This window comes from Urocitellus parryii, chromosome 3 (genome assembly GCF_045843805.1).
Source record: "Urocitellus parryii isolate mUroPar1 chromosome 3, mUroPar1.hap1, whole genome shotgun sequence".
In the NCBI taxonomy this organism is placed as follows: Eukaryota; Metazoa; Chordata; class Mammalia; order Rodentia; family Sciuridae; genus Urocitellus; species Urocitellus parryii.
Window position 1 is genome coordinate 170,927,952 of NC_135533.1, and position 27,497 is coordinate 170,955,448.

General features: G+C 44.0%; 1 protein-coding gene across 5 annotated transcripts in view; it reads left to right on the top strand.

The window, feature by feature from the left end:
* Cacna1d (calcium voltage-gated channel subunit alpha1 D) overlaps positions 1–27,497 on the top strand; it is a 460,416-nt gene that overhangs the window by 351,175 nt on the left and 81,744 nt on the right. For 4 of the 5 annotated variants that reach the window (XM_026388660.2, XM_026388662.2, XM_026388664.2 and 1 more), the window contains exons 9-12: positions 6,208–6,377; positions 22,008–22,095; positions 23,445–23,471; positions 27,295–27,455. In XM_026388660.2, the coding sequence (XP_026244445.2) occupies positions 6,208–6,377; positions 22,008–22,095; positions 23,445–23,471; positions 27,295–27,455 (446 nt within the window). Of the gene's footprint in view, positions 1–6,207; positions 6,378–22,007; positions 22,096–22,368; positions 22,429–23,444; positions 23,472–27,294; positions 27,456–27,497 lie in introns of all 5 variants that reach the window. The other variant, XM_026388659.2, reaches the window with a different exon arrangement.

Here is a 27,497-nt window from a genome sequence, read left to right on the forward strand (position 1 = left end):
GGCTGGGTATCTGTGGGACGGTATGTGTCCTTCCCCTTTCTATATCACAGATTTCCTTTCTTCCTCCTACCACCTCTTTCTATCCTGCCTTGGTGCCCAAAAGGTGAGAAAAGAACAACCCAGGGGGTGCTAATTAGCAACTTTTTTGTATTGAGAGGACCGATTCCCTGGAGGTGTTAGCAACTGGTTGAGAAGGGGAAGTGCTCTGGAGGTGTTGGCCTCCCATTTCCTTCTTTAATAATTAGCCCCAGTCTTCTGGACCCATTCATTCACTATCTACACTGACTACCTGTCCTTTGCCCCTGTCTCATTTGGATAGGGTAGCTATGTGAGACTTGAGCTGGGTCTTGAAAAGTGATCTGGAATTCCAAGATGGGATAAGGCTGGTACATGGACTTCTGCAGATGGAAGTGTGGGGAATTGAGAGAAGCCGCCAAAGGACAAGGTGTACCTTGAAAAGATGGGTGACTAAAGCTAGAATAGCAGCAGGCAGAAGGCTGGAAGGCATTTGTCCTTGATTCTTGAAGGACATGATGAAGAGACAGGAGGCATTTTGAGCAGGACACCACCAAGATGAAGACCAGGTCTGCAGCAGTTTTCTGGAGCAGAGAGGGAGGCACAACCTGACCAAACACTGCCACAGCTTCCTCAGTGGGTGAGGTGCATGCTGACTGGCCTGTGGAAGACACTTGAGTAATTGAGCTCTCGGGGAGATTCCTGACTGAGTGACTGCTTCTTAAAAATAACATGTAAAGGAAGATTTCCAAACCACTTAGGCCTCGTGTAGTAGATTTCTTGTCTCTGAATTGATAAGGAGAATGGCGGGCTGGAGGTGGAGGCTGCACCAGAGGGCATGTCTGGACTTAGGCACTCTGTTTTGTGTTTCTGGATGATCCCAGCAATCATGGTTGCTCTGTCCCGCAGGATCATATTCTCAGCCTCTTGAGGATAGTGCCCATTTTGTTGTTTGTTTTTGGTTTTTGTACATACTCTTCCTCCATGTCTGTTTGAACTGGCTACCATGGGGAAGACAGAGTCATGGAAAGAAATACAATAAGAAATGAACTACATTGTACATTCCCGCAGGGAGCTTCCAATCTAGCTGATAAGCCAAAATGGATGTATAGGACCATACATTTGCAGTTGATTAGTACAGTTACGTTTTCTAAACATAAATGTTTTTCTCTTTGGAAATAATTTCAAACATACAGGAAAGTCGCAAAAATAAAAATAATGTAGAGAAAAATCCTTATACCTACTATTCTAATTCACCTATTATCTCATATGTTTTCATTCATAATTTTATCTCATTTGCTTTTTTTTTTTTTTTTAAATTGGTCGTTCATAACATTACATAGTTCTTAATACATCATATTACACGGTTTGATTCAAGTGGATTATGAACTCCCGCTTTTACCCCGTATACAATAATTTACTATCTATATGGGGTACAGACAGGTTTTTGAGAAATATTTTATAATTCATTGCTATTCTTAGTTATTTTAGTGCTCAAGTTTTCTTAGGTTTGGCAGTAGAGTCACTCCCTGAGCTCCTGGCCTCTGTCCAGCATGTTTTTGTTTTTGAGCACTTGCTATTCTTCATCTAGTATCTACCTGGCCCAGTCCTGGAATCAGCCATTTTTTTTCCCAAAGACCCCTAGTTCCTTTTAATGAAAAATGTCATGAGAGACCAAGTATGCTCCTATCTGCTGGAGTTGCCTTGTCTCTAGGTCCTTTCAACAGACAGAACTAGGGCATATGAATTTCTTTACTTGTACACATACTCCTATTGATTCATATGCTCATGTATCAATGTCTTGTTAAAAATCAGATATTGGGGGCTGGGATGTAGCTCAGTGGCAAAGCGTCTGCCTTGCATTCGCAAAGCCCTGGGTTCGATCCCTAGTTCCAAAAAAAAAAAAAAAAAAAGACAAAAAAAAATCAGATATTGGGCCTTACAACAAATATTTATAAACCCTGAGTTCCATTCCAGTCCACCCCTCAGATTTCTAGGCTTCCTCCATTCTGTGTTTCTCTGTCTCCTTTCCACAGTGAGAATTCTGGTTCTCGGCAACATTAACACGTTTACTCATCTGTTAAATCCTGTCATACATCTAAAATAGTTTCAGATTGTCTCATCCCTATCACTACCAAAGACAAAGAACAAAGCAAAACAACAACTTAAAAGAGCTCAGCATTTGTTTTTCTCCTTGCGCCAGTCCTGCCCAAGACCGTGTGCCAAAGTTTGTAAGCCACTAGAATTAGTTTTGTCTTTTCCCTTCAGGACAGTTATGGTATTTATTTGAAATACTGTCAGATTCATTTTTTTTCAATCCACTTTCAGTTTATGGGTATTTTCTCTCCATCTCATCCTTATTGATAAAGGACGAGAAATATAAGAAACTAATTTGAAGAACATTAACATTCCAGAAGTCAAAACCACAGAAAAGGATACAGTTAGGAGTATTCCTCCATCCTTTATTTGGTCTACCCTGTTGGTCCTTGCCTCTTGTTTTCTGCTTCATCCATCAGATATACACTACAGAATATGTGTTTCTTATTTTCCCTTCTTTCATGTGCAAAAGGGCAGCACACAGTTTGCACATTTTTGTCCAAGTACTGACGTGAATTTTTCTGTCAGCTGGACACACCAGAACCAGATCCATTCTGATCCAGGATAAGTAGGCTCCTAGCATGAACAGTTTTTGGAATTTTGAATCACTTGCAAAAATCTAATCATTTCTGCTAATCTTTGTTGAATGTTTGCAGTAGTGACGGTTATTGAACCTCTTAGTCATGAACTTCTTTAGAAGATGATGAAATTCTATGCAAAACAGAGTGCCTTTTTTTCATCATCCACTGAGGTTGATGTAAGATGAAGTAGACTTGAGGCGAGAACAGTAAGTTTATTATGGTGGAAATGAGTTGTTTGCAACAGAACAGAAAGTGGTGCATTATTGATATGGGTATTCTGGCTCATCAGTCACTGTGAGCCCCAGGATCCCATGCATCCTTCTAAGCCTCTCCCAATTCTGGGAGGATCATGGTAGCTGAGAACCCATTCAAAGCTGTTCCTAGTTTCCCCCTTTGGTATTTGAGAAGGGTCTCCCAGTTACCTTTTCAATTTCTCTTAGGCCCCGATTTAACAACTAAATATTATTCATTTGAACTTCACATTTTTACCTACCATGCTTTGTGTATTTTGAAGCTTCATCTTACTGAATAGATCTTACCTAACCTTGGTGGAACAATAGAACAGGTATTATTGTATCTCTATTTCAGCTGAAAAAATGAAAGCTCAGAGAATCTAGACCTTCACACTGAGAGCCATAAGTGGTCTAAGATGGCCAAGGGTCACCTAGGTTTATCACACAAAACCCACTTCTCTACCCTGCCTTGTAGGCAACAGATTGATGCCATATGGACCTCAGTTCTGTCTAAATCAGTAACCCGTTACCTACCTTCTAGGTACTGGGCTATTCAGAACTGTCTGAAATCAGGTGAGAGGATCTATATAAACAGCTTTGTTAAATGAACTTTCATATGGTTTTGATTTATTTTTTAATTTTTTGGTACTTAAAATTGAACCCAGGGATACTTTACCATTAAGCTACATCCTCATACATTTTTTTTTTTGAGATGACATCTGAGTTGCTGAGAGCCTCTTTAAGTTGCTGAAGCTGTCCTTGAACTTGCAACCTTCCTGCCTCAGCCACCCAAGTTGCTGGAATTATAGGCATGTGCCCATCATTTAAATAAATGGGCCATAAACCAGGACTTAGAACAGTTTTTTTGTGTGTTTATTTTTTATTGATTTTTTTTAAATAAATAACAATGGAGTGCATTATAGTTCTTATTATACATATAGAGCACAAGTTGTCATATCTCTGGTTGTATATATAGTATGTTCACACCAATTTGTGTCTTCATACATGTACTTTGGATAATGATGTCTATCACATTCCACCATCATTACTAACCCCCTGCCCCCTCTCTTCCCCTCCCACCCATCTGCCTATCTAGAGTTCGTCTATTCAATTTTTATTCTCGGGAATTTTAGTAGCTAGTAGGGTTTTACTCATGTTCACTTAACAGCCTAGAATATGCAACAGTGATGCAGCTTATTAGAGAAGGATTTTTATAGTTCTAATATAAACAAGTACATAAAATATGACAGCGAAGCAAAATTTCATTTCATAAAGTCTTCAAGCTTTACAGGGTAATTCTTCCACTATCTTTGTCATTTTTTCCAAGAATTCAGATCAGCTGTGAATCCAAAATAAGAATACCCTGCTTGTATATATAATCCTCTACATTTAGTATACTAAATCCAGAATCAAAACATGAAAAAGATTTGTGCTGGGATACTTTTTGATAAATGACAGAATTGAGGGCATACCTGCTCTTCACAATGAATTTCTTAAATTCTTAAAACAGATTATATAATGAATTGTCCTGTGGACACATGACATTCCCAGTCTTCCTGCTGTTGCCTCAGGATTTGAGTTTGGCTTGAATATGACATTTTCAATTTCAGAGTCTTTGAGTGAGCTCAGCCAGAGCCGAGTTATGCATTTCATATATCTTGAGAAGCCCAAGAAGTCTGGTGTATAGTTTGTGTGAGCAGCAAGACATTGCCCTCCAAATATCTTCCTTTTTGAGATGAAAAGGTGTCCTCTCTGGGATGGAGTGCCTTTGGGCGGGGAGGTCAGAGTACAGTCTGCTCACCTTCTCAGCCCCTGCCTGGTGCCAGCCATCTGTGAGCTGACTGCAGGATGCCCACAGCCTTGCTTTCTTCCTCACTGCCCAGAGGGTAGAGTGGAGATGGAGCAGCCCTACCAGGGCCAGGGATAGGTTCGGAGGTCCAAACGGTGGGGTGAGTGGGATCCTTTCTCATTGTGGGGAGAGGGTGGCACCTTGGCGAAGATTCTAGTTTCTTATCTGAAGTATGTGTGTCACTGGGTGTTCAAGTGTCTGTTCAGCCTCTTGAGGAATTAGTGTTTGAGGCAAGGGTATGGAGAGAGAGAGAGAACAGGGGTTTAGCTTAATGAAAGCAAGTCACGTTCCCTTTTGTCACTTAGCAAGTCTCTGAAAGGGAGATGTGCCGACTTTGAATTGGAAGGCAAGTGGATAGGAAGGCGGCAGTAACTGTGTCAGAATCTTGGGATCTGTGTGCAGAAACCTCACCTGCTCTCCTAGCAGCTTTTTAACTGTAAATACAATTAAATCCATTAACTTACATATTTTGGCGCCTGTAACAACTCACGGTTGGAAATGCAGATGATTCCTTGTTTATAAAAAATTGGTAATTGTCCACCTTGCTCTGACTTGCCTGAGCAAGTGTGGAGTTTTATGTACATATGTAGATACAGGGTTTCAGATACAGAAGGCAGAGTAAACAGCAAACACTTGGAATATTGGCACATCTGCCAAAGACTTTCCAGGTCGGGTGTTCCCATAAATGGGCAACAAATTGTATTACCTCTTCGACTCCTATGGGGAAAACTTTTAGGGAAAGATTATGGTGAGAATCGAGGGTTAAGAATAAATAGTGCTTTACTAGTACTTGAGTTCCTGCCTGGGAATGGAGAACTAGGCTGCGAGTTGGGTCTGCCTGGACCCTGTTCACTGTTCTGGCCTGAAGCTGCAGGTGGTAGGGATGGGAGCCTCCTGTGTTTTGTGGGGAAGGGCTGCTTCCCTGGCAGGGCTCTTGATTGGGATAGAGGGTCAGCACACATTATAAATGCAAAATTTTGTCCAAAAATATTGAAGAAGCCTAAACCAGGTACTGTCTTTGGCCTCAGCTTGGCCTACTGGGGTCCCTTCTCTTTGAAGTGCAATGCCAGGTATCAGGAGGCTGTGGGGAAGGAGGTCATTTCTGAGGTGAGGCCCCTGGTGGGGAGTGTCAGAGGTCTGCTATAACAGTACATGGTGCTTCTGGCCTGGGTTCCTTAGGATCACTGTCATCCTGAATAACAAATGATGCATGTGTGTTGGTGTGGTCTCTGCTACTCTGACCCTCACAGTCTTGCTTAAGGAGACACTGTCTTCTGTCCTGTACACGTGTGTGGCTCCATTGCTGTGCTCATGTGGCTGTGCTCAGCACTGTGTGTTCTGCCACAAGGCCATTGTGCAGCGGGGCAGACAGCTCATGATGTAGGTCCCCAAGGATGTCCTGACGGGTGCTTATTCTCTTTGGCTCCCTCAGAGAATTCTCAAAGGAAAGAGAGAAGGCTAAAGCGCGGGGAGATTTCCAGAAACTCCGGGAGAAACAGCAACTGGAGGAGGATCTCAAGGGCTACTTGGATTGGATCACCCAGGCAGAAGACATCGATCCTGAGAATGAAGAGGAGGGTGGAGAGGAAGGCAAACGAAATAGTAGGTGTTGCCTTTCTTGCTCCCGGCCAGACCAACCTGATGTGCCCTTCAGTCACCCGCAGCAGGCCCTCCCTGCCTCTGACCTGTCTGTACGTAGAATAGTCTCCTCCCAGCCATGCTGTCCCCTCTGCCTGCACAAATCATAGAGGGAAGAAATGTGTTTATGTCAGCTTTGGGTTTGTGCCTGAGTTTGGGATTTAGATGTGTGTTTAATAAGGTGGCTTTGTAGTTGAAGAGGGCCAAACACTTATTCTATGGGCCTCAGAAATTTCGTGAGCCCATTTTTGCATGGGCATGGATCAGGGTCTGCACTGAACATGGCTTTTCTCGCCTGAGAGTGAGCAGTATCACTGGACAAGGATTTGAAGAGCAGGGTACCCCTTGACTCTTGTGTTACCTGGAGTGGCTACCCACCTGTATTATCTGTACAAAGCTGAATGCTGACATCGGGCAGTTCATTGTGCCAGGCAGTTGTTAAAAGGCCTGTTTCACAATCCACCTGCCTGGAATCCCACACTGAGACACTAGGTGCTCTGAAGTGATTTCTATAGGATGCAAGGCCTGATAGCCAGTCAACCACTGGAATTAATTGCCATTGTCAACCACGGTGTCTCCTTTGCTATATACTTTTCTCACAGACATGCTCTTGTTCTTCCATTTGTGCTCTGGTGAAGGTAAAAATTGAAATCCAACAGTGGTTTGACTATACTGCTTGTGATTTGTTTCAAATCCAGAGTAGTTGAAAGTAAGGACTGAAAACACATTTCAAAGGTACATGTCCATTGAGAGGCATAGGAAACTGCGTTCAGTTCTACCTTTTGTAAAAGATGCTAAGATGCTACCGAGATGAGCCTCTTGGGGTTGTAGTTTGTTCCCTTTCTAGAAAAGGAAGGCATGCTTACAAATAAATGCAGTGGAAGAAGCCAGAGCCCCAGGGCACTCAAGGAGACAGATGTACTGCAGGAACTAGGAGGAGAATCTAACATAGGGCCGGAACATTTGACCCAGGCCTTGAAGGATGGACCGATCTGAGGAATGACTGTTCAGTACTGACTCAAGGGAACAACAAAAGGTGAGCAGCAGCCAGGGCTCAGGGAGGGTGGGATGGGCTCTTGGGCTAGAGCACAGAGGGTATGAAGGTCAGGGTGAGCCAGTGGGAAGAATAGGAGAGGCAGATTTGTGCCTCTTCTGTAGGCAGCAGCACGTGGATACCCTGGCTGAAAGGACTCTTGACTGAGATAGCCTTTATGCTTCTTCTAGTCTGGGACTCTGTGAGTCTATGCTATCGGAGAGGGTTTGGTATTATCCTGGGTTCCTACTACTGACTAAAACCTATGTACTGACTGGGGGGTTAGTAGAGTGCAGGTCACCTCCTCTGCTCACCTCTCTGCATCTACTCAGATGCAGGAAGAAGTCAGGGCTTCAGTCCTTGAGGATTAGGAAATGGCTTCCAGGAGACTGGGAGGATTTATAGAGCTGATTGTGTTTGTTGAATACCAGATTAGAGTGGATAAATGAACATTTGAGTTCCAAATTCAGTGATGTGTCTACTAGGTGATTAGATACAGAAGAGTGTGAGCATATCTTCAGCACATTTCTCTGTGAGTGACTGAGCCAAATTGAACCCTGTGGCCCTTGCAGTGCTTCTGTACCTGCAGTATTGCTGGCAACAAGCTGTCCAGGTGAAGCCTGGGGATGCCTACTCGGCCTTCTCTTCATTTATAGACTGTGGCTTGGATCCTAACATGGGGAGGCCCACCAGCCACCTACTTCACCCACTCCAGAGAAAGTGCTGTCCCTCTTCTCCGAAGAGCACCTTTCTTTGCTAGTTTAGGTATATCCCATGGGGAGCCAAGTGAGGCCATCCCAGGTGCTGATGCCTGTCATCTCTTTATTGCTCCACTAGAACTAGCGATCTAGATTTTAGTGCAGTTAATGTCAGTTGTGGTGGAGTCATTTTCATGGTCAGTGTCTTGATCTGTTTTCTGAGGTCTTGTCTTCTGGTAGTCGTGAGGGTTCACAATTTTATCTGAGCCAAGTATTTCCTTCCACTGTCTGTAAAGAACCTACCTATGGGATGACCAAACCAATGCCTTTGCCTTTCAGAGAAGTTACCATTGGAGGGAAGATAGAGAAGGCAGTGACTTATTACAGTACTAAGGGTAGACGTTGTCACCATAATCAAGGAGCAGCAGCAATCTGCAATACCAATCCGGAAGGCTCAGTGATGCTGGCTGGCATGAGTGGGTGGGTGGGCGGGTGGGTGGAAATGCAGGGAAGAGGTAGCATCCTCACTGAGCCCTGAGGGATATGCACCCTTTAGCTGTAGAAGGTGAGGTGGAGTGGGGTGGGGGCAGTTCAAGCTAAGGAAATGAGACAAAGAAGGCATGGAAAATAACAAATATTCAAAGCCCTTCAGTGCATTACTTTCTTTCATTGATAGTATTACTAAGTCCTTGGAAAGTTGCAGATCTTCAGAATTAACCAGAACTGGGTCTTACAAGCCCATGAAGCTGCAGTGTGTCTGCAGAACATCAGAACTATGGTTTCTGCTGTGCACAGTGACGTGTGACTCAAAACGATTAGCTTAATGTTTGATCTAGAATTGCAAATATTTCTTTGGCGCACCCTTGTTCTTTGGTGAGCTCTCTTTCCCAGGTGCTGGGGTTTCCTGTAGAGTGAGGCTCATGGTGTGTGATGCTTTCCGAGTTGTCAGTTTGCCAGAGCCTTGGTGATCGGGGTTTGAAATGCACAAATCCTAGGCTGAGGGAAGCGTGTTGAGATCTAACTGACTTGAGGGCACCACATCTCCTGATGAGGAAGAAGGGGAGCCTCCCTGATTACAGAACTCATTACCTCAGGATTTCTGAGGAAGTCAGTGCTGGTGGAGTTTCCCTGGGGCCTCCCAGGCTTGCCAGCTGCTTTCTTTCTATCACAGCCAGAAAAACACAGGGGGCAAGGGTTAGTTTTGGCCCTAACCCTTGCGTATACCTGGTCCCTGGCTATAGGCAATAGAAACAAGGGTGTTTTGGTGTCAGCACCCTCCTTAGGTGTGTGAGATCCACCCTCATGTGCCATGTTCCCCAGTCTTGCTCCTGTGTTATCTCTGGGAAGAGGGACAGTACACTGCCTGGGCTTCCTGACTTCCTGCTGGTTTAAGATGTTGCTTTGGCTGACAGTCTTTTTCAGCTGGGTCTTAGATATGAGTTGGGCAGTTTCCTCCCAGATATTTTGAGGAATTCTGTGACAGTGTGAGAAGCCTTCCTGGTAGCTGAGCCTCAGCCTAGCTGAGCAAAGGAGTCACTCACAACAGATAACTGTGCACTTATAAGAGGCAAAGACTTGGGCTGCAAGGCATTTTAAGGCCCTTTCTCTGGAAGTGGCTGAGTTTTATGACATGGGATTTGGACTTCAGTGATAGGAAAATTACCCAACATCTTGGAGTGCCATTTTCTTGGTTGCAAGGAGCTGAAGATATCTACCCAAGGCACCATTAAGAGAATTAGATGTTCAGTAACAAGCAGGTGTTGAAATAACTGTGGCCGAACTTGCTGCTGCTCTTGTCATCAGACTTGAGGAAAGTTTGGCCTAGCTGAGTATTCTTAAAGATTCTACTAGACCTCTAAGCAACCTCAGGGTGAGGACCCTTTTAAGGACCTGCTGCTCCAAACTTTTCTTCAGAAGCTATACAGTTCTGAAGTATTGAGAGAACACAAACCTACTGACTTGGTCACTTCTGAGATATGGTAGCACAGCTTTCTGGCTCTTGAAATCCATTCCCAGTTTTTCAGTGATTTGTATCAGGGAACAGATAGTCAAATTGAGTACTCAGAGATGTGCTTGCATTATCTCCTCCCTGTTCTGCTCAATGTCACTTGCTGCATCTGTGGTGTCCATCTCTGGCCGTATATTATGATCACCTGGGGGAGCTGGAGCCTTCCTGGTGCCACATTTCACCCTAGGCCTCTGCTTCATTCTGGGACAGGAGTCAGGGGTGGCTCTTGTATTTTAAGCTCCCTGGGGGGTTGCATGTGTAGCTTAGACTGGGAACTCCTCTGTCATGAATGTATCAGTGACTGACTATCTCACAGACCCAAGGACTTACTTGAGAGGAAAAGAGAGGCAATTAGGTCCTTAACTGAGCTTTCTGATGACTCTAGTGACAAGGAGCTCTATTTTATGCATTCTTGGACTATTAAAAATGCCAATTCTGTAAATTTGCTATTAAGAGAGCTAGTGCTACACAATTAATTGAGTGGACAAAAATTCCCTTGGAAATTGGTTCCTGAGTATTTGGGGAATTTTCAAGGATAATTTATTTAACTTTTTGCTGAGCTTCAAGTTTCTTAAGAAACTCTGCCAAATTGCACAGTGATTTTTTAGATGTACGCAGCTGCTTCTGAGTTAACAATGGAGTTTTTCTAGGGCCATTAAAATCTGGAAGCCTCAAATTCTATTTTAAACTCTTCTCATTGTCAGTGATTAGTCTTTAAAAAATAGCATTAAAATAATGAAATCATTTTAAAGAGCTCATTCTAAAATTCTGACACCCCCCGCAACACCTCCCCCAACAACATATTGTAAGAACATTAACAATACTTGATGTCCAAAGAAAGGATGGGATACCTGAAGCTCTCACTGCCCACAAGGCGTGCCTGTTCATCTGCTGCTTTCTCTATGGTCCTAGAGGCTCTGAGTGTGTCCCCTGCTGCCGCCCACTGGCATCTGCCAGTCCCAGGACTTGGTACACAAAGTGGCCCTAGTTGCCTGCCTTTTGCCTGTTGGTACCCAGATACCTTTTCCTACTGTGTGTTCTTCATTTGTGGGTATGAGACCTAGGGATGGCAAGCTCTTTGCAAGTGCAAGGAATAGCAGTTTCCTAGTCCTTTTTTAAAAGATCGTGTTTAAAATTTTTGATTCATAAAACTGCTTTTGTCACAAACGATCTAAGGACTCAAGTCCAGAATTGAAAATACTGAACGCAAACAGTGGCAGAGAGACATGTGATAAACATATATCCAAGTTGGTCACCTGCCCTCACTGGTGAGGCAGCCAACAGTGGGACTGGGAAGGCTGACCGAGGAGGACCGGGCAGCCGGACACTGTTTCCACTAGCTGGTGTTGGGCATGGCCTTCTGCCCTGGCACACCATCTCCACTGAGGGTGGTATAAAGTAGTAATGATTTATAAAGACACCTCCTCTTCTTCCATTGCCTTAAGCCTTGTGGGAGCTGGTGGGAGGTGAGCTTAGGGCTCATGGTCCCACCTGGAGAGGTGGAGGAGCTGCTCTCCAGCCAGGTGTATGGAGTCCCCGTGGAGTCAAGGTTGCTTTTATTTATTTTTTACGTTTTAATTACTAAAGTAATATTTTCCCCCTGAAAAGAACTCATATAATAGTAATGCATATTAAGTAATAAAATTCTTTCTTCCTTCTCCTTGGAGGGAGCCAGGCTTAGCAGTCGGGGGCCTCTTCTTTCACACATGGCTTTCTGCACATAAGAAGGTAGGAATTGGCATAGACTCTATGCTGACAGTTTTGGCCACAAGATGCCAAGCACAGGTCTTTTTCCCTGGATTGTGTTCCATAGACATCTTTCCATGTTTTTTAAAAGCAAGATTTTGGCTAATTTCCAATTAATTGCCATTATAAGAATTGAACATTATAAGGACTATGTATTCGACAGCATGTGACTTCTACTTTTTGCAGTGATCAGAGTTGCCATTTGGAGTTTATTTGTGTGATGGTCTGATTAATGTCTCTCAGTCACAAGACCCTGGACTCCATGGGGGCAGGTGTAAGGTGTGTCTCAGCTCTCCATTGTGTGGCTGGCATCAAGCATAACATTTGTCACACATATGAGCACTGTTATTTGTTGCAGGAAAGGGCGTGGAATAATAACTATCATTTACCAGGTGCTTCCTATGTGTCAGATACTGTTTGAAGGGTCATGGGCACAGGATTCTTATTTCTCACCCAACTCTGAGATAGGAACTTTACAGATGAGGAGACTAAAGCACCAAGAAGTTAAGTAGCTCTATAAGGACACATGGCTGTCAAGTGGCTGAGCTGGGGTTTGAACCCAAATTCGGGCACAGTCTACATGCTAATTACTGTTAACTCCCATGTGCGCATGCTCCTGTGCATATACACTCATACCTATGTTCTTGTGGGATGTGGTTTAGGAGAAAGGGTTTTTTTTGTAGTGAGGATGCCCATTTTAGAAGTGTGCTCTGCCTACCAATAGTGTATGCCTGTCTCCCTTCACCCTTACTGGCTCCTGGTGTCCAGAATTATCTCTATAGTTTCCCTCCCTGGAGCACATGGCCTCTACTTTAAAGATTGAACAATTTGGTGTGCTCATGGAAGAAACAATTAGAAGAGTTTAGAGATCTCAGAATCATTTTTCTTGGGATCTAGTGGCCACAGGAGAGTTGTAGGAGTAATGATAATTACAGTTGGCCACAGCTTACGAAAGTCAAAACATTTTGCTCATGTTACTTTATCTACCATTTGCTTTTTAAAACAACCTCATGAAGTATAAGATGTCAAACTGCTATTAATATTTTACAGGTGAGGAAACTAAGGATTAGCAAAATTAGCAGGCAGTAAATGGGAGGTCTGGGATTAGACCTAGGCTGTCAGAATCTAGCACCCACCTTTTTCATTTCCATCTGTCCCATTCCCTATAGCAAGGCTTAGTTGGAATTCTATTGCTGCCCAGTACTCAGGTTACCGACCTTCCCTTGAAGTGCCCCTTCCCTTGAAGTGCCCCTTCCCTAATGGTCTTCTTAGATAGGAGGCCAAACATGAGAAGCCTTTGTCTAAAGTAGGGTTTTTGTGTGTGTGTGTGTATTTAGAATAGGTTCTTAAAGACAAGTGTTTGTATAGTAACTATAGCAGGTACACTGCCCCTGTCCCTTCAGGTCCTGAACTATAGATTTCTGTGTAGGAGGAGGGAGGTGTCAGGTGCGCATCAGAGGCCAGTGTCTCTTGTGAGGCCGCCCCTGGGCTGGCGTGGGACTGGCTGCATGCCCCTTGTTTGCATTGCTCTTGCTGCCCTCTGCTGTATAGTAATGAAATTGCCTGTGTTCAACCTGAAGGGGTCACAGTGGCCGAGTTGCTAAAAGAGGATAAGAAGAAAAGGAAGTTTTGCTGCTTTCGCCAACGCAGGGCTAAAGATCACGGTAAATTACTGAGATTGAGCTGTCCAACATCTCTGGTACCTTTTCCCTGCACATAGGCATTGTGTGAACTGCATGTGCCTTGCGGTGTGTTTGGCAGATGCCTATATTGTAATTGCTTGATTTCTTTGAAACTTGGTCATTTCATTTTCTTCTCGTCTTTCCTTAAAATGTGTGTCCTGACCAAGATGGCATTGAAGTTTTCTTTCTATTTGAACTATATCTTATAAAGAAGCAGCTGAATGAACTAAGAAAATTTGATTTCTCATGAATATTCTTAGACTGGAAGACAGATTTTTCAAACACTTTTCCACAAATAATGTCTTAAAGTTTAAACTGTTTAGAAATTCCAATAATATTATTTGATTGATTTTGTTTTTCCAGGCTGCATATTTCAAGTGGCTTCTTGGTCTTCTAATCTCTGACTGTTTTACCCAGGACCATGCTAAAATAGTGGTGGCAGCTTCAAGAGTGAAGTTAAAAATAGATGCAAAGATTTTTGGGTACTTGCCTTTACAAGTGAGGATAGGTTTGTGTGCAAAACAACTACATTTCAGGCAGTGTCCTAAAACAATGTTGACCATACCCCTCATCAGAAACCCTGGGCTGAACAGTCAGGACCATCACTATGCAGGCATTTATGCCAGCAGCTGGCCCCCTGCCCTGCCCTGCCCTGCCCAGGTCACCACTATGGTTGGACAGCAGTGCAAAGCTTTACCTGGGCAACTGGCAATTGCAATCGAGTGCTTCCACCTGGGACCCTGGTTGGAAAGAAGAATGCTTGAGAAGATTCAGACTGCAGGGACACAAAGCCAGCTGCTTGGGGAACAGAAGGACACGTTACACTGGTGTTTTTTTTTTTTTTTTTTTTTTTTGTGTGTGTGTGTGTGTGTGTGTGTATTAGTCTCTGCCACTCAGAGATTAAGGGAAGTGGACTGGAATAACCCATGGATTGTGTCATAAGGGCTATGTTAGTGTCCTAGTCTCTTCAGAAGGCCTGAAAGAAGAAGGGGATAAAGGAATTATCAGAAGGCATTCAAGGCATTTTGGCCCGAGGAGGGGGAGGGGGAGGGGGAGGGGGAGGGGGAGGAGGAGGGGGAGGGGGAGGAGGGGGAGGGGGAGGGGGAGGAGGAGGAGGGGGAGGAGGAGGAGGGGGAGGAGGAGGAGGAGGAGGAGGAGGAGGAGGAGGAGGAGGTTCGATTGGGGCAGAACAGTGAGTTAAGGGTGGCCATGGGACTGGCCATCTCTGCTGTAGTGTTTTCATGGGGCATCTGTACAGGAGGCAGGCTTGCTGTAGTTCCTGAGGGGCTCTGTAAGGAAGATTGGCTTTAACTAAGCAGGAGATACTGTCTTGGACTTAAGGAAAATGTCTAAGACTAACTTAGAATATAGCCCTGGGTTGGTTACCAAAAAAATGAGATGAGTGGTTCCTGTTCCCAGAAGAAAAGAGACCAGTCCTTGGGCTCACCCTCCCAAGGAAAGGCTTAAATTAGTAGCATCTCTATTAGTTTCCTGAGATCTTCAGGGAGAGGAAGCAGACTAATATTTTCAGGAAACTAATTGTATTTTGGGTGGGGAAGACTTCTACTGATTGGACCCTGATCCTGCTGGTAACAATGGAGCAGGGACCCTCAAATGGCTGTTGTGCTGCCCTGGTCACTGTCATGCAAAAAGAGTTTTTGTCTAGATACAATTCTTGATTTAGACATGGAAACCTTGGTCTGGCCTTGACCCACTTTCTCCAAGAGTCTGACTGCCTTTTAGCAGTGAGAGTCTGTTACTCTATGTCAGCTGTGTGTCACCACCAGCCTCTGAAAATGCCTTCAGGGGATATCTGAGTCCTGTGGGGTTTGTCAGGCATGTTACATTATGGTACCATTCATGCTTGTCATGAAAATAAGATGAAAACATAAGATCTTGGCCTCAAATTCTGCCTCCTGAGAAGACAACCCAAACTTGCCACCATTCAGTTATCCAGCCTCACCCTTTCTCTGAAGGGAAAGTTAGGCTTTAGGAGGAAATGCTAAAAGAAATCACTTAGTGTGCAAGACAGCCTGTCTTGGGGGGGAGAACAGGTGAATGGGGCTCAGAAGCTCAGGACATGGTGACTGAGGCTTCTGCTGTGGCAGGTTCCAAAAGGAGGCTAGGAAGCCCTGGGCTCAGTTTGTCTTGTGACAAGCCTTCCCACTGGGCTGCCTTAGAGAGAGGCTCCAGGGCCTCATGGGCAGGGCAGAGTCCTCTGGGAGCTGCTCCTTTCTGTGCTGTGCTCCATTCCCTGGGGCATTTGGCTGGAGGGGACTTGGAGTCCGGTTTTCCTGGGCAGGTTGCAGGACTCCTGCTCCCCTCCTGAGGGTAGTAGGCAGTGGCTTCACAGTACTTCTTGTCTCTTTGTGCCTTGTTGTTTTGGAGAGCTGAGGGAAGACAAGAGAAACCCCCAGTTGCTGGTAGCAACACCAGACAACTCATGGGTACTTCTGCTTTCAAGTAATTTTATAGCAGAGATTCTGTGTTAATTTCTGGTGAGTGATTAGGCCTCATTAGGGTATAGAAAGACCTCCTCAAGCCCCCCTCCTATTACCAGTCACCAGCAAGGGTCAGACCCTCCAAGAGAAGTACACCAGGGCTATATGAGTGGGGGGAAGCTGCAAGTCCTTTTCTCTAACACACTCCAGGGAACTACAGAGGTAGACAGATCTTAGAGCTGATATTGTCTTGCAGCTCATTCTACAGATAGGTAACTAAGCACAGGTGAAAAGGCACTTTCCCTCTGTCACCTGACAACACACTCCAAGCTTTCTTGATATCTCTTCTAGAGTCTTTGACCTCATTAGCCAGCATCGTAGAAGGAAGTTGGTCTGAAAATTTGATATTCCTGTTAATGGTGAACATAGATTTGAGGCTGCCTGCTTGGATCCAAACAGTCTCAGAGTCTCAGAGTCTCTGTCTGTCTGTCTCTCCCTCTCCCTCCCTCCTGTGTGTGTATGTGTGTGCGCGCGCGATGATTTGCTTTCTGAATTCACAAGCCAGGAAGATTTGGTTGAGAGGTGGAGAAATCTCTGTACACTGGTGAAAATGTTGTTATGCTAGCCTGAGAGTGTATTTCCCTGTGACAGTGCACACAATGACATCCAGGCCCAGCATATGATCTTAGAGACGCATGTAACCCACAGCTACAGAGTGCTTCAAGAGGAACCTGGCCCTGGCTGCTCATGCCACTAGACCTTGAGAACATGCCTACAGTCCAGGATGTGCTGGCTACTGTCTGGCACCAGCTCCTCACCCACAGCAGCCCCTAGGATCCTCCTCAGTATGCCCACACATGCCTCAGGGTGTACTCTGGAACTCTGTCCAGGATCCCAAGGCTTAGAACAGATTACAGAGCACAGTCTTCCCCAGACTTTGAGCAAGCAAATAGCAGTGCAAGCCAGCACCCCGTTACAGGTGTCAGGCTTGTCCTAATGCTTGGTTCACCCAGAGTCACTGAAAAGAGTTTTTTAGTTTATAGAAAGAAAGAAACTTCCCCAACACTGCTCTCAAGTTCCCTGGAGGACTTGTGGCTTCCCCCCAACTCATATGGTGTACTTCTCTTGGAGAGCCTGACCCTTGTTGGTGACTGGGAATAGGAGGGGGGCTTTCTATACCCTAATGAGGCCTAGCCACTCACCAGAAATTAACACAGAATCTCTGCTGGAGAGGGCATAATAATCATCTCCATGGGACAGTCATAATGCTTTTGCAACTAGTACAAGAGCATCTGTTTCAGGAATTTGCCTGTGGGTTTATTTATATGTATTTTTATAATTCTATGTTTTGATTTGCATAAACTACTAATAATCACCAGTATAGCTTGCTATTTGTACTGTCCCTAGTCTCTGGGATGTTCTCTTGGATAGAAATCAGGAAGTCTCTCTCAGAACTAAGCTAGCTATGTGTCCTGAGGCAATTTGGTCAATTCCGTAGTCTGTGAAACCACAGAGCTCATCTCCTGTGCTCTCAGAAGCCCCTTGCAGCATGAACAGTCTGTGATTCTTTCCTCCCTATTTTTAAATATGCAAATGAAATCCTGTTGGGGTGAAATGAAGCAAAACTCATGTTAGTTTATTAATGTTAAAAAACAAATGCCCAGTACAAGTGAAGGGTAAAGTGTTTTAATGTACAAACAAGGTCTTTGGTTTACCACTGGGCCTGATTTATTCAATACTTCACAAATGGAACTTCCCTGTCTGTCCTGTGTTAGGAATCCAGAGGCTGGAGCCAATCATAAGACTGCCAGGGCCCCAGTCCAAGCTTGGTTCCTCCGTCCAAATTGAGGCACCAGATCAAAGCTCTGGTTCCAGAACCAAATGAGGTAGCACTACCCATGGGCTCCTCTTTCCCCTTCCACTCCTCCTCTAACTCTGACAACAACATTCTGGAATAGATTTATTACATGCCCCTGGCTCTGTAGGTGTGAAATAATTATAACAGGAGAAGTTGCTGTTCCTGCAACAGGCTGAGTTAGACAATGACTCATTTTAAGACAAAATATGTAAACTAAGAGTGGTGGCCAAAGCTGATTCAGATGGAAAAATGTTTGTATTAGATGCTTCTGTGCAGTGATGGCTGTGGTCAGAGTGGTCACTTTGCTTGCAGGGAGCTCCAGGAGAGCTTTTCTGAGATGATCATCTGAGTGAACACTTGTGATTACTCAGAGCTGGGGACCTGGTTCTCTTCATGCCTCCCCCCACTCAGTTATGCCTACAGTCCATGAGATAGGTGCTCTCTGATTTATAAATGAGGAAATGGAGGCTCAGAAATCAAGCCACAAACATGGGGTTAAACTTAGATATGGCCAATTTGTGCACCTGCTGTCAGGCCCCTTTCTCTCTGTACCGAGGACAGAATCTGCTTGGAGAGTGGGAGAACTCTCCTCACCCTGAGTGCAGCCTGGACAACTCACAGCCTCACTGTGTTGTGTTTGGGGAGTCAGGGGTTACTTATTCTCTTCACTCAGTCTGGAGACCAGATAGAAAATTTCATAGGCTAGTAATTGGCATACAGCCAGAAATGCAAAATGAACCTCCATCCCGTGTCCCAAAGGCGGTAAAAAATTTATCTGTTTCAATTAGATCATTTGAAAAATGAAGCTTAGGGATCAAACACAATTATGATGGCCATATCAATGTGAGCCACAGCCCCAGAGGGTGAAAAACGCCCGAGGATTTAGTCTGCTTAGATATTTACCCTCTGGGAAATAACGAGTCATGTTCCAGTGTGATTGATATCAGAACCAGGAGATACCGAACAGAGATGGAAATAATCCTTAAGAGTATGGAGATAGCATCATACTTGATAGACTGAAAGCCTGAAAACTGAAGCCTGAAGAGAGGCAGGATGCCACCAGGGAGGCAGACAGACCCAGAGCCTGTCATTCCCTGCCAGTGTATTGTGCTGCCCTCAACCTCCCGGTCCCCTTAGTCATTGAAATAACCACTTTTCACAAAGAGCTGACTCCTGGTTGGATATGAAAAGGGTATCCTGCTGGGATTTTCTTCAGAGGTGGAGCAACATTGTCAGAGAAAAGGACAACTGCCAGCCAGCTTCACATACTTTACAGTCCTCTGATCCTCTGTAGAAGTCAGAGCATGAAACGGTCCTGGGGAGGGAAGTCTGGGAGCTGTGTGTGTGGTGTTTGTAGTAATGAAATTTTGTTGAAGAGTTTTCTATGATTGGATGGTGAGATTCTTCGATTTTCTCCTTTCTGTTTCTTTTTTTTCCTCCTCCTCCCCATGGAGTAGTGAAAGAGTGAATCAAAGGTTTGTAGTTAGTTTATTTCAACTTAAGGAAGGAGAGTACCAGCAGTATAATACGAGTCTATAATTCTGTTCATTTGGCTTTCGCTTCTGAATCCTGTGCCTAAAAGTGCCTGGACAGGGCCATTAAGGTTTCCACAGAGGCAAGTTCAGTATCTTGGGTGCTCACAAAAGGAAAGAGACCAGGGATCTCCTTTGGGACCCTCAGAAGACTGCTGCTCAGACCTCTGGGTCTTTGAATCAGATCCCACTTCATCCTTGTACTTCACTTTTTAACATTTCTTGCCAGAACTGAGTCGGCACTATGCAGCCTCGTGGGCAGAGTAGTTGACCCTGTTTCTTCCCCTCACTCCCAGTTTTTGCGGATGAAGTTTCAGGCATCCTTATTAAGTCACCTGCCCAAAGAGGGAAGGCTTTCCTATTGACATTGTAAGGTCTATTAAAAAAATAAACTTTTCCTATTTATATCCATTTAATTTCTTTCTTCTGTCTAATTGCTCTGGCTAGAGTTTCAAGAACTATGTTGGAAAGAAGTGGTGAAAGAGGGCATCCCTGTCTAGTTCCAGTTTTTTGAGGGAATGCTTTCAATTTTTCTCCATTTAGAATGATGTTGTCTGTGGGTTTAGCATAGATAGATTTTACAATGTTAAGGTATGTTCCTACTATCTCTGATTTTTCTATTGGTGAGGATGTGGGAGAAAGGGTATACTCATGCATTGCTGGCAGGACTGCAAATTGGTGCAACCACACTTAGAAAAAAGCAGTTTTCTAAGGAGATACCTCAGAAAACTTAGAATAGAATCACCATTTGACCTAGTTATGCTACTCCTCAGCATATACTCAAAGGACTTAAAATCAGCATACTGTAGTGAAGGGGCCACATCAATGTTTACAGCAGCTCAATTCACAACAGTCAAGCTATGGAACCAACCTGGGTGCTCTTCAACAGATGAATGGATAAAGAAAATGTGGTATTTATACACAATGGAATGTTATTCAGCCATAAAGAAGAATGAAATTATGGCATTTGCCAGTAAATGGATGTAATTGGAGACTATCATGCTTAGTGAAATAAGTCAATTCCAAAAAACTGAAGGCCATATGTTCTCTGTACTATATGGATGCTAACTCATAATGGCAGAATGTTGTGAGAGAGAGGAATCGCTGGGTTAGACAAAAGGGAATGGAGGGTAATGGGAATAGGAAAAATAGTAGAATAAATAGGACATAGCTTTCCTATGTTTATAAATGAATACACGACCAGTGTAACTCCACACCATGTACAACCACAAGAATGGGAAATTATACCCCATGTATGTATAACATGTCAAAATACATTCTACTGTCATGTATAACTAAAAATAACTACAAAAAAAAAACCTGTCACTTCAATGCAGAACTCTGCATTAGGGGGAAAAAAAGTTTGGGAAATTCTATGTTTTGATCTTTGGCAATTCCTTTCATATGCCGTGTTAGTCATTCTTTACTCCAGAACTTGTTGTGGAGACCCCCAAGGGAGCTCTTTTCACAGTTAATGGAAATCTGTTGGGAGGCTGCCCCTCCCTACCTCTCCTCCAGCTGGGTATAGTTCTGTGTCCCCACACTTCCTTTACTGCCTTGGCTCCAGCATGTGCTTGTGATGTCTGTAGAGTTGAATCAAGTGGATGAGAAAAGATGCCCATGTGCCAGCTGGTGGCTGAGGTGGGGAGGGGAATCCCTGAACCTCCGGACAATAGTGGGTGCATTTCCACATTTCTGCCTCTTTTTAGAAACCTGCCATGGAAAAGATAGGCTTATGGGGCTTAGAGACCTCAGTGACACTGAAATCAAAGTCTGCTCTGCTCACTGTTTGGCAAAACACCTCTCCTTCCCCTTCATCTAGCTCCAGGTTCTCCTTGGTATTCTAGTGCCAACTTATTTGCAGAGAACCTTCTGCATACTGACTTCACAAATTTAGCAGAACTTCGATAGCAGATCAATTAAGAAGTAGAGCTCTTTTTTTTTTTTTTTAAATATTTGCCGTTGAACACAGCTATGCTTTACTACCGAGCTACATCCCCAGCCCTTTGTTATTTGAGACGGGCTCTTCTTAAGTTTCCCAGGTTGAATTTGCCTCAGCCTCCTGAGTAGATGAAATTACAGGCATGCACCATTGCACCCAGCTGAGCTCTCAACTTTTAAAGAAGATTTTGTGTGTGGTTCCTTCACGCCTTTTCCATCCTTAATAGCTCTTCGCCTTCAGCATGTTGAGAATAATTTATTTATGAAGTATTAGGTTTAATCACAAATGTTCTATGGTACTCCTGTTGGGCCAGAAGAGATGTATCAATAACCGAGATGTCGGGATGGCTTTGCAATGTGATCTGGGGATCAGGAGAGTAAGCTGGTGTCAGGCCCCTCCCAGCCTGGGAAGAACTCATTTTGGCCTCTGTTTCCTTTCTTGGCAAGACTGTGGGTTGACAGAGTGACCTCTTAGACTCTTGAAAGCACAGGCTCTGTGCAGTGGACAGGCCCAGCCTTCAGCACTGCCTTTGCTGGCCAAGCCAAGAAGGGCCCTTCTTACTCTCCTCTCCAGTTCCTGAGGGTTTGCCTTTGGCCTGCTCCCTGCAGCACAGCACCCCCAGTGCACTATCTAAACCTCTTCTTCTCCCCATAGCCAGCATGCCCACCAGTGAGACCGAATCCGTGAACACTGAGAACGTAAGTGGCGAAGGCGAGACCCAGGGCTGCTGTGGAAGTCTCTGGTGAGTGTGGAGGCTGCTCTCCCTCCTAGCCCTCATGGATCTTAAAGAAGCTAATGTTGAGGAGCACCCCAGATTGCAGTGGAGTCCCAGGGATGTGGCCTTAGGTACAGAAGGGCGGTGGGCTCCCTCTGGCCCCTCAGCGCCCTTCCTCTTGTGCCAGGTCCCCTGGGGTGCCCAGCAGTCCACAGTCCTCTTCCTAAGTAAGAAGCAGTTCCTGCTGAGGTGGAGCTGAGGACTGTGCCAGTTAACCCAGCCACCTGCTGTGTTCATTAGGTGCTGGTGGAAAAGAAGAGGCACGGCCAAGACGGGGCCCTCTGGGTGCCGGCGGTGGGGGTAAAGGCTGAATTCTCCTTCCCATTGGGTTTGGCATCTGTGCTTTGGAGGAAGAGCTTGAATGGCAGTTGCTAACTAGAAAGTGCCACCTTTTAAAAATTTTTCTTCATGCATGGGGCCTTCTCAACCTCATGCCTACTGACCAGATGAGGAAACCCTGCTCTCCTCTGCTGGTGGCACCTGTTTTGAGAAGCCTGCACCACCCTCTCCTAACCATGGAGGAAGCCATCCCATAACACCCACTGGCTTCCTTCTAGATGATTTGGGCTGCAGCAGTGGGAAGGGTGGGGTCTGGCATTGCGGAATGGGCCAAGAACTACCTGCTTTGGGGAATCCTGTGCTGTTTTGTCTTGTTTGCTTCCTGTTAGTGTCCTTTAGGTCTTGTCTATAAGAGAACTTAGTCTTGTTCTTGGCAGAGTTTCATGAAAATGATGTTATGGCAGTGTATGCAACAGTTCATGAAGTGATTTTTTTTTTTTTTTGGCCTCTGTTCTGCTCTGCCCTACCTATGACATTGTGAAGTAGGCAGGGAATGGATTTGTTTCTTCTCCCATTTTACAGAAGAGAACAGTGAGGCTCAAAAAGGCATGCTGCTCTGGTGTTCACCCAGTTGTGAATAACAGAGCTACGACCCCTTGTCTGTTGCTCCTTTTCCCACGAATTCTGTTGTTGAGATGAGGGGCTGGGTTACAGGCCTTAGAGGCCTTGCTAGCCTCAGCTTGGAGTGGCAAGAGAAGGACTCCTGGAGTCAATGCCTGTTGCCATGTCTTCTCAGGGAATTCAGCTAAGAGTCTTCTCTTGCCTGGGGTCTTTGAGGTGCTCAACCTGCCTGCCTGGCACTGGTAGCACCTTGATTTCTGCTGTACTCTTAACCCAGCTGACCTGCTGTGGCTACCGGGGGTGCTAAATCCAGGCTTACATGCATGGCTTTTTACCATATCACTGCTGAAGCAATAAGGGAGCATGTGTTCACGTCTTTCAAGTGGAAATCTTAACACCTTTGTCTTTTCTTTCAGCCAAGCCATCTCAAAATCCAAACTCAGGTCAGTATCTTCATTCTGCTCCCCCCCCATTGGCCTGTGCATTGGTTTTGATGTTTTACTATTATGTTTTAAATTCAGACTTTTACGTGGAATTGCTCTACACTTGAATTTTACTCCATGGGTGTTGACATTGATACTGAATTTCAGTCAGTCCATTACACATCACAGACCTGTCTTGGGGAGCGGTATAGCAGGAACAACTGCTACAAACCAATGGGACATAATAATGGACAGATTTTTGCCTCCCAATCAATACTTCAGTCATGTCTCTAAGAGATGTTTCTTGTTACTTTTCAACTAGACCCCCCCCCACCAATACACAAAAGCTTTCCACAGAAGAGCATTCAAGAAGTCTTGTAAGATACTAGTGATATTCAGTTTCTTGATCTGGATGCAGGATACGTGTTCAGTTGATAGTGATCATTGAATTATATGCCTGATATTTGTGTACTTTTTCATATAAGAGTTATTTTTCAATTAAAAACATCTTTCTGCTGTGTGCAGTATACATAGAACTAGATACAAACCTGAAACTATAAAAATTCTAGAAGAAAGCAGAAGAAAATTCTTTATGACTTTGGGTTAGGCAAAGATTTCTTAAGATGTAATAATGTAGGATCTATAACAGGAAAATTTGATAAATTGGTCCTTGTAAATATTAAAACTTCTGCTTCTGTGAGCATGTATGTGGAGCTGGGGATTGAACTTAGAGGCACTCTTCCACTGAGGTACATTCCAAGGCCTTTTAAAAACATTTTTGAGACAGGGTGTAGCTAAGTTACTGAGGCTGGCCCAAACTTGTGATCTTCCTGAGTTGCTGGATTACGGGCATATGCCACTGTGCCTGGCCCAAAACTTCTGCCTTTATTGTTTTCTTAATAAATAAAGACAAACTGAAAACTTGGATAAAAATGTTTGCAAAACATATGCAAATCATATATGATAAATCTGTACATAAATGATTAATGTAAAGATAATAAGCAGTAGTGTCCATAATAAGAAAACAACTCAATAAAAAACGGCAGAAAGTTTTATAGGCGTGTCACCAAAAAGAGATGCGGATGAAATGTCCATCAATCATTGGAAAAAAGGAATATTAAAATCACAATTAGAGACCACTACATGTATGTAAGAGTAGGTCAGATTTAAATGTCTGACAATACCACTTTCTGACAAGGATGCTGATTAATGGGTATTTCTGTATAATATTGGTGGTCATGTTGAATGACAGCTCTTTCTCTCTCTTTTTAATGACAGCCTAGGGTTGCAGTTCAGTGGTAGAGTGCTGTCTAACATGTACAAAGCCCTGGTTTCAATTACCAGTATGCCCACCCCACCCCCCAAATTTAGTGATTTAGTAGTTTCTCTTTTTGCTGACCTAACAATTCTACTTATAAGGTATTTATATAAGAGAAATGATGATATATGCCTGCTCAAAAGAGTTTACATAAATATGTATAGTCGCTTTATTCATAAGTACTCTAAACTGGAAGTAACCCAAATGTCCATCAAATGGTGAGTGGGTAGACAAATGGAGGTGTGTCCATATGGTGTAATACTGCTTAGCAACAAGAAGAAAAAAAATGATACACGTAACAACATGGATGAATCTCTAAAGAATTTTTCTTTCCCTGTGTGAGAGAAGCTGGTCTCAAAAGGCTACACAAAGGCTGACTCTTTATATGACATTATGGATGAAACAAAATTCTGATGACAGAAACCAGAGCATAGTCATCAGGCAAGGAATAAGGTTGGTGGAATTGACTGCTCAAAGCTGTGAAGGAACTTTTTGGGGGATGGAGATTGTCACTTCTTTACTCTGTGTACCTAAAAAGAGTAAGCCTTACTATATGGAGATTACATCTCAAACCTGACTTTAAGGGAAAAAAATAAAAAGCTCTTTCATGGTTCTCTGTTATTACAGGGCATGGAAAGGCCTTCATCATTTTGCTCCTGGCTCACCTTCTGCCTCAATTTGTGACAAACCTCCCATATTCCCCATTTGTAGAACGCTGGAATGTTCTCAGGGTTTTTTTTAATATACATATTTTTTAGTTGTAGTGGACACAATACCTTTATTTTATTTATTTTATGTGGTGCTAAGGATCGAACCCAGTGCCTCACACTTATGAGCCTCTGTTCTCAGTTTTTAAAGGTGCCACTGTTTCTACCCCTTAAATGCAGTCTCCTCTGGGTAAATTGCCCTTCTACCTGCTTTCGGCATTATTCTCATTCATCTAAAGATCCAGCCCAAATCTCTGCTTTTCAGAAGATTCTTTCCTGACTTCTCCAATGAACAATTGTATCTCCCTTCTCCTGACCAGTATTCTGTCTGAGACTAGCACTTGGCATGGATTTGTAATTGTCATTTACTTCAACCCTGAGTGCTTTCCAGGGACAATGCCTTCTTTATTTCCATCTGCCCAGCACTGGGCACATAGCGCTCAGGAACTCTGGTCTGAGAGGACATACAAGGCCACCAAGGTGTTCAGAGCCCAGTGAGGGGCAAGATGTAGATGTTACAGGTTTTCAGGTCTCCTAGATGTGGGACATCCTTGGGTCCTGTCACCCTAGCACAGGATGGACCCATCAAGGCTGAGTCTTTTCAGGCTACCTTGCTTATGTGTGCTGAATTACATATCTCAGGAGAACCCAGCTGTGCGTGGGTAGAGTCGTGTCCTTGGAACTTTTTCTGTGAGGGCTGTTGTGTTTCTTTAACTAGAAACTGCACATCGAGAGCAATAACAAAAACACCTTGCTTGACCCAGGTCTTGGTAAAGAGGTAGCACAATTCCTCCTTTGCTCACTTCCTGGGTCACGTTTTTTAAATGTCGTAATCCAGCTGAGTCAGCCAGCGCTGCCTCTTGAAGGTGAATATTCCTCTTTAGTCAGGACCCTAGAGGAAGTGTCCCCATCCCTGTCAGGGAGGCAACTTGGCCCACAGAGCAGGGACTTTGTCACTGAGCTGATTCTTCCCTGGAATCCAGGTCACTGAGCAGTAGTCCATGGTACACTTCACCAACTACCCCCTTGTGGCAGATAATATTTTCTGGAAAGAGACAGGTTAAGGGAGAGAATATTTTCCCTAATTACAAACAGGGAACTGAAGGTGGGTGGAGGGCATACTACTTTGTCTTTTAGGCTCAGCTCATTTTATTTTTATGAAAACACAACTCAATATTGGCTCTTCTTCTAAAGGTTTATTTTGAGCATCACTAGTTAGAAAGGGCACCTGATGACTCAGTATTAAGACTCATGTCCTCCTTGGCTTTGACAACCACCAGGTTCCAGAGGAACCCCAAAGATTTATGAAAGAATTTAAAGCTTCCCTAAAAAGAAAACTATTATTTTGGAGAACTTGGTTGCTTGATAAATTCTGTATGATGATTGAGAGGCTGTGAGCAGTGTATGTAGTAAGTGGCTGTCTGCACCCATACCAATAGATCCACACACCATCTGGGTTTATGAACTGCATATGTGTTCAGGTGCGGTGATGCGTCTACATGTGGATCTATGAATATCTAGATTTTTTTACTCATTTGATGACTACATATGACAGATCCTGAAGTTATTTATAACCACAAAAGGGAAACCAAGCATAATCAAGTCAAGATTATACTTTTAAAAGTTGTATGTTAAGACCAATATTTATATTATGAAGTTTGCTCATTTTTATGCCATTTTTTCACTTTTTTTCCCCTTCCTGAACCCCCAACCCAATCTGAGCCTCTAGAGTGAAAGCCAGATTCTTTCTCCACGAGGTTTATTGGACTTGCAGATGCCATATCTGTCATCTCAGGAGTAATGTTTGCTTATCTTTCAGCCGACGCTGGCGTCGCTGGAACCGATTCAATCGCAGAAGATGTAGAGCTGCCGTGAAGTCTGTCACGTTTTATTGGCTGGTTATTGTCCTGGTGTTTCTCAACACATTAACCATTTCCTCTGAACACTACAATCAGCCAGACTGGTTGACGCAGATTCAAGGTATGAGTGGAAGCTGTGCTCTTTTTGTTCCAAGTTAGAGAT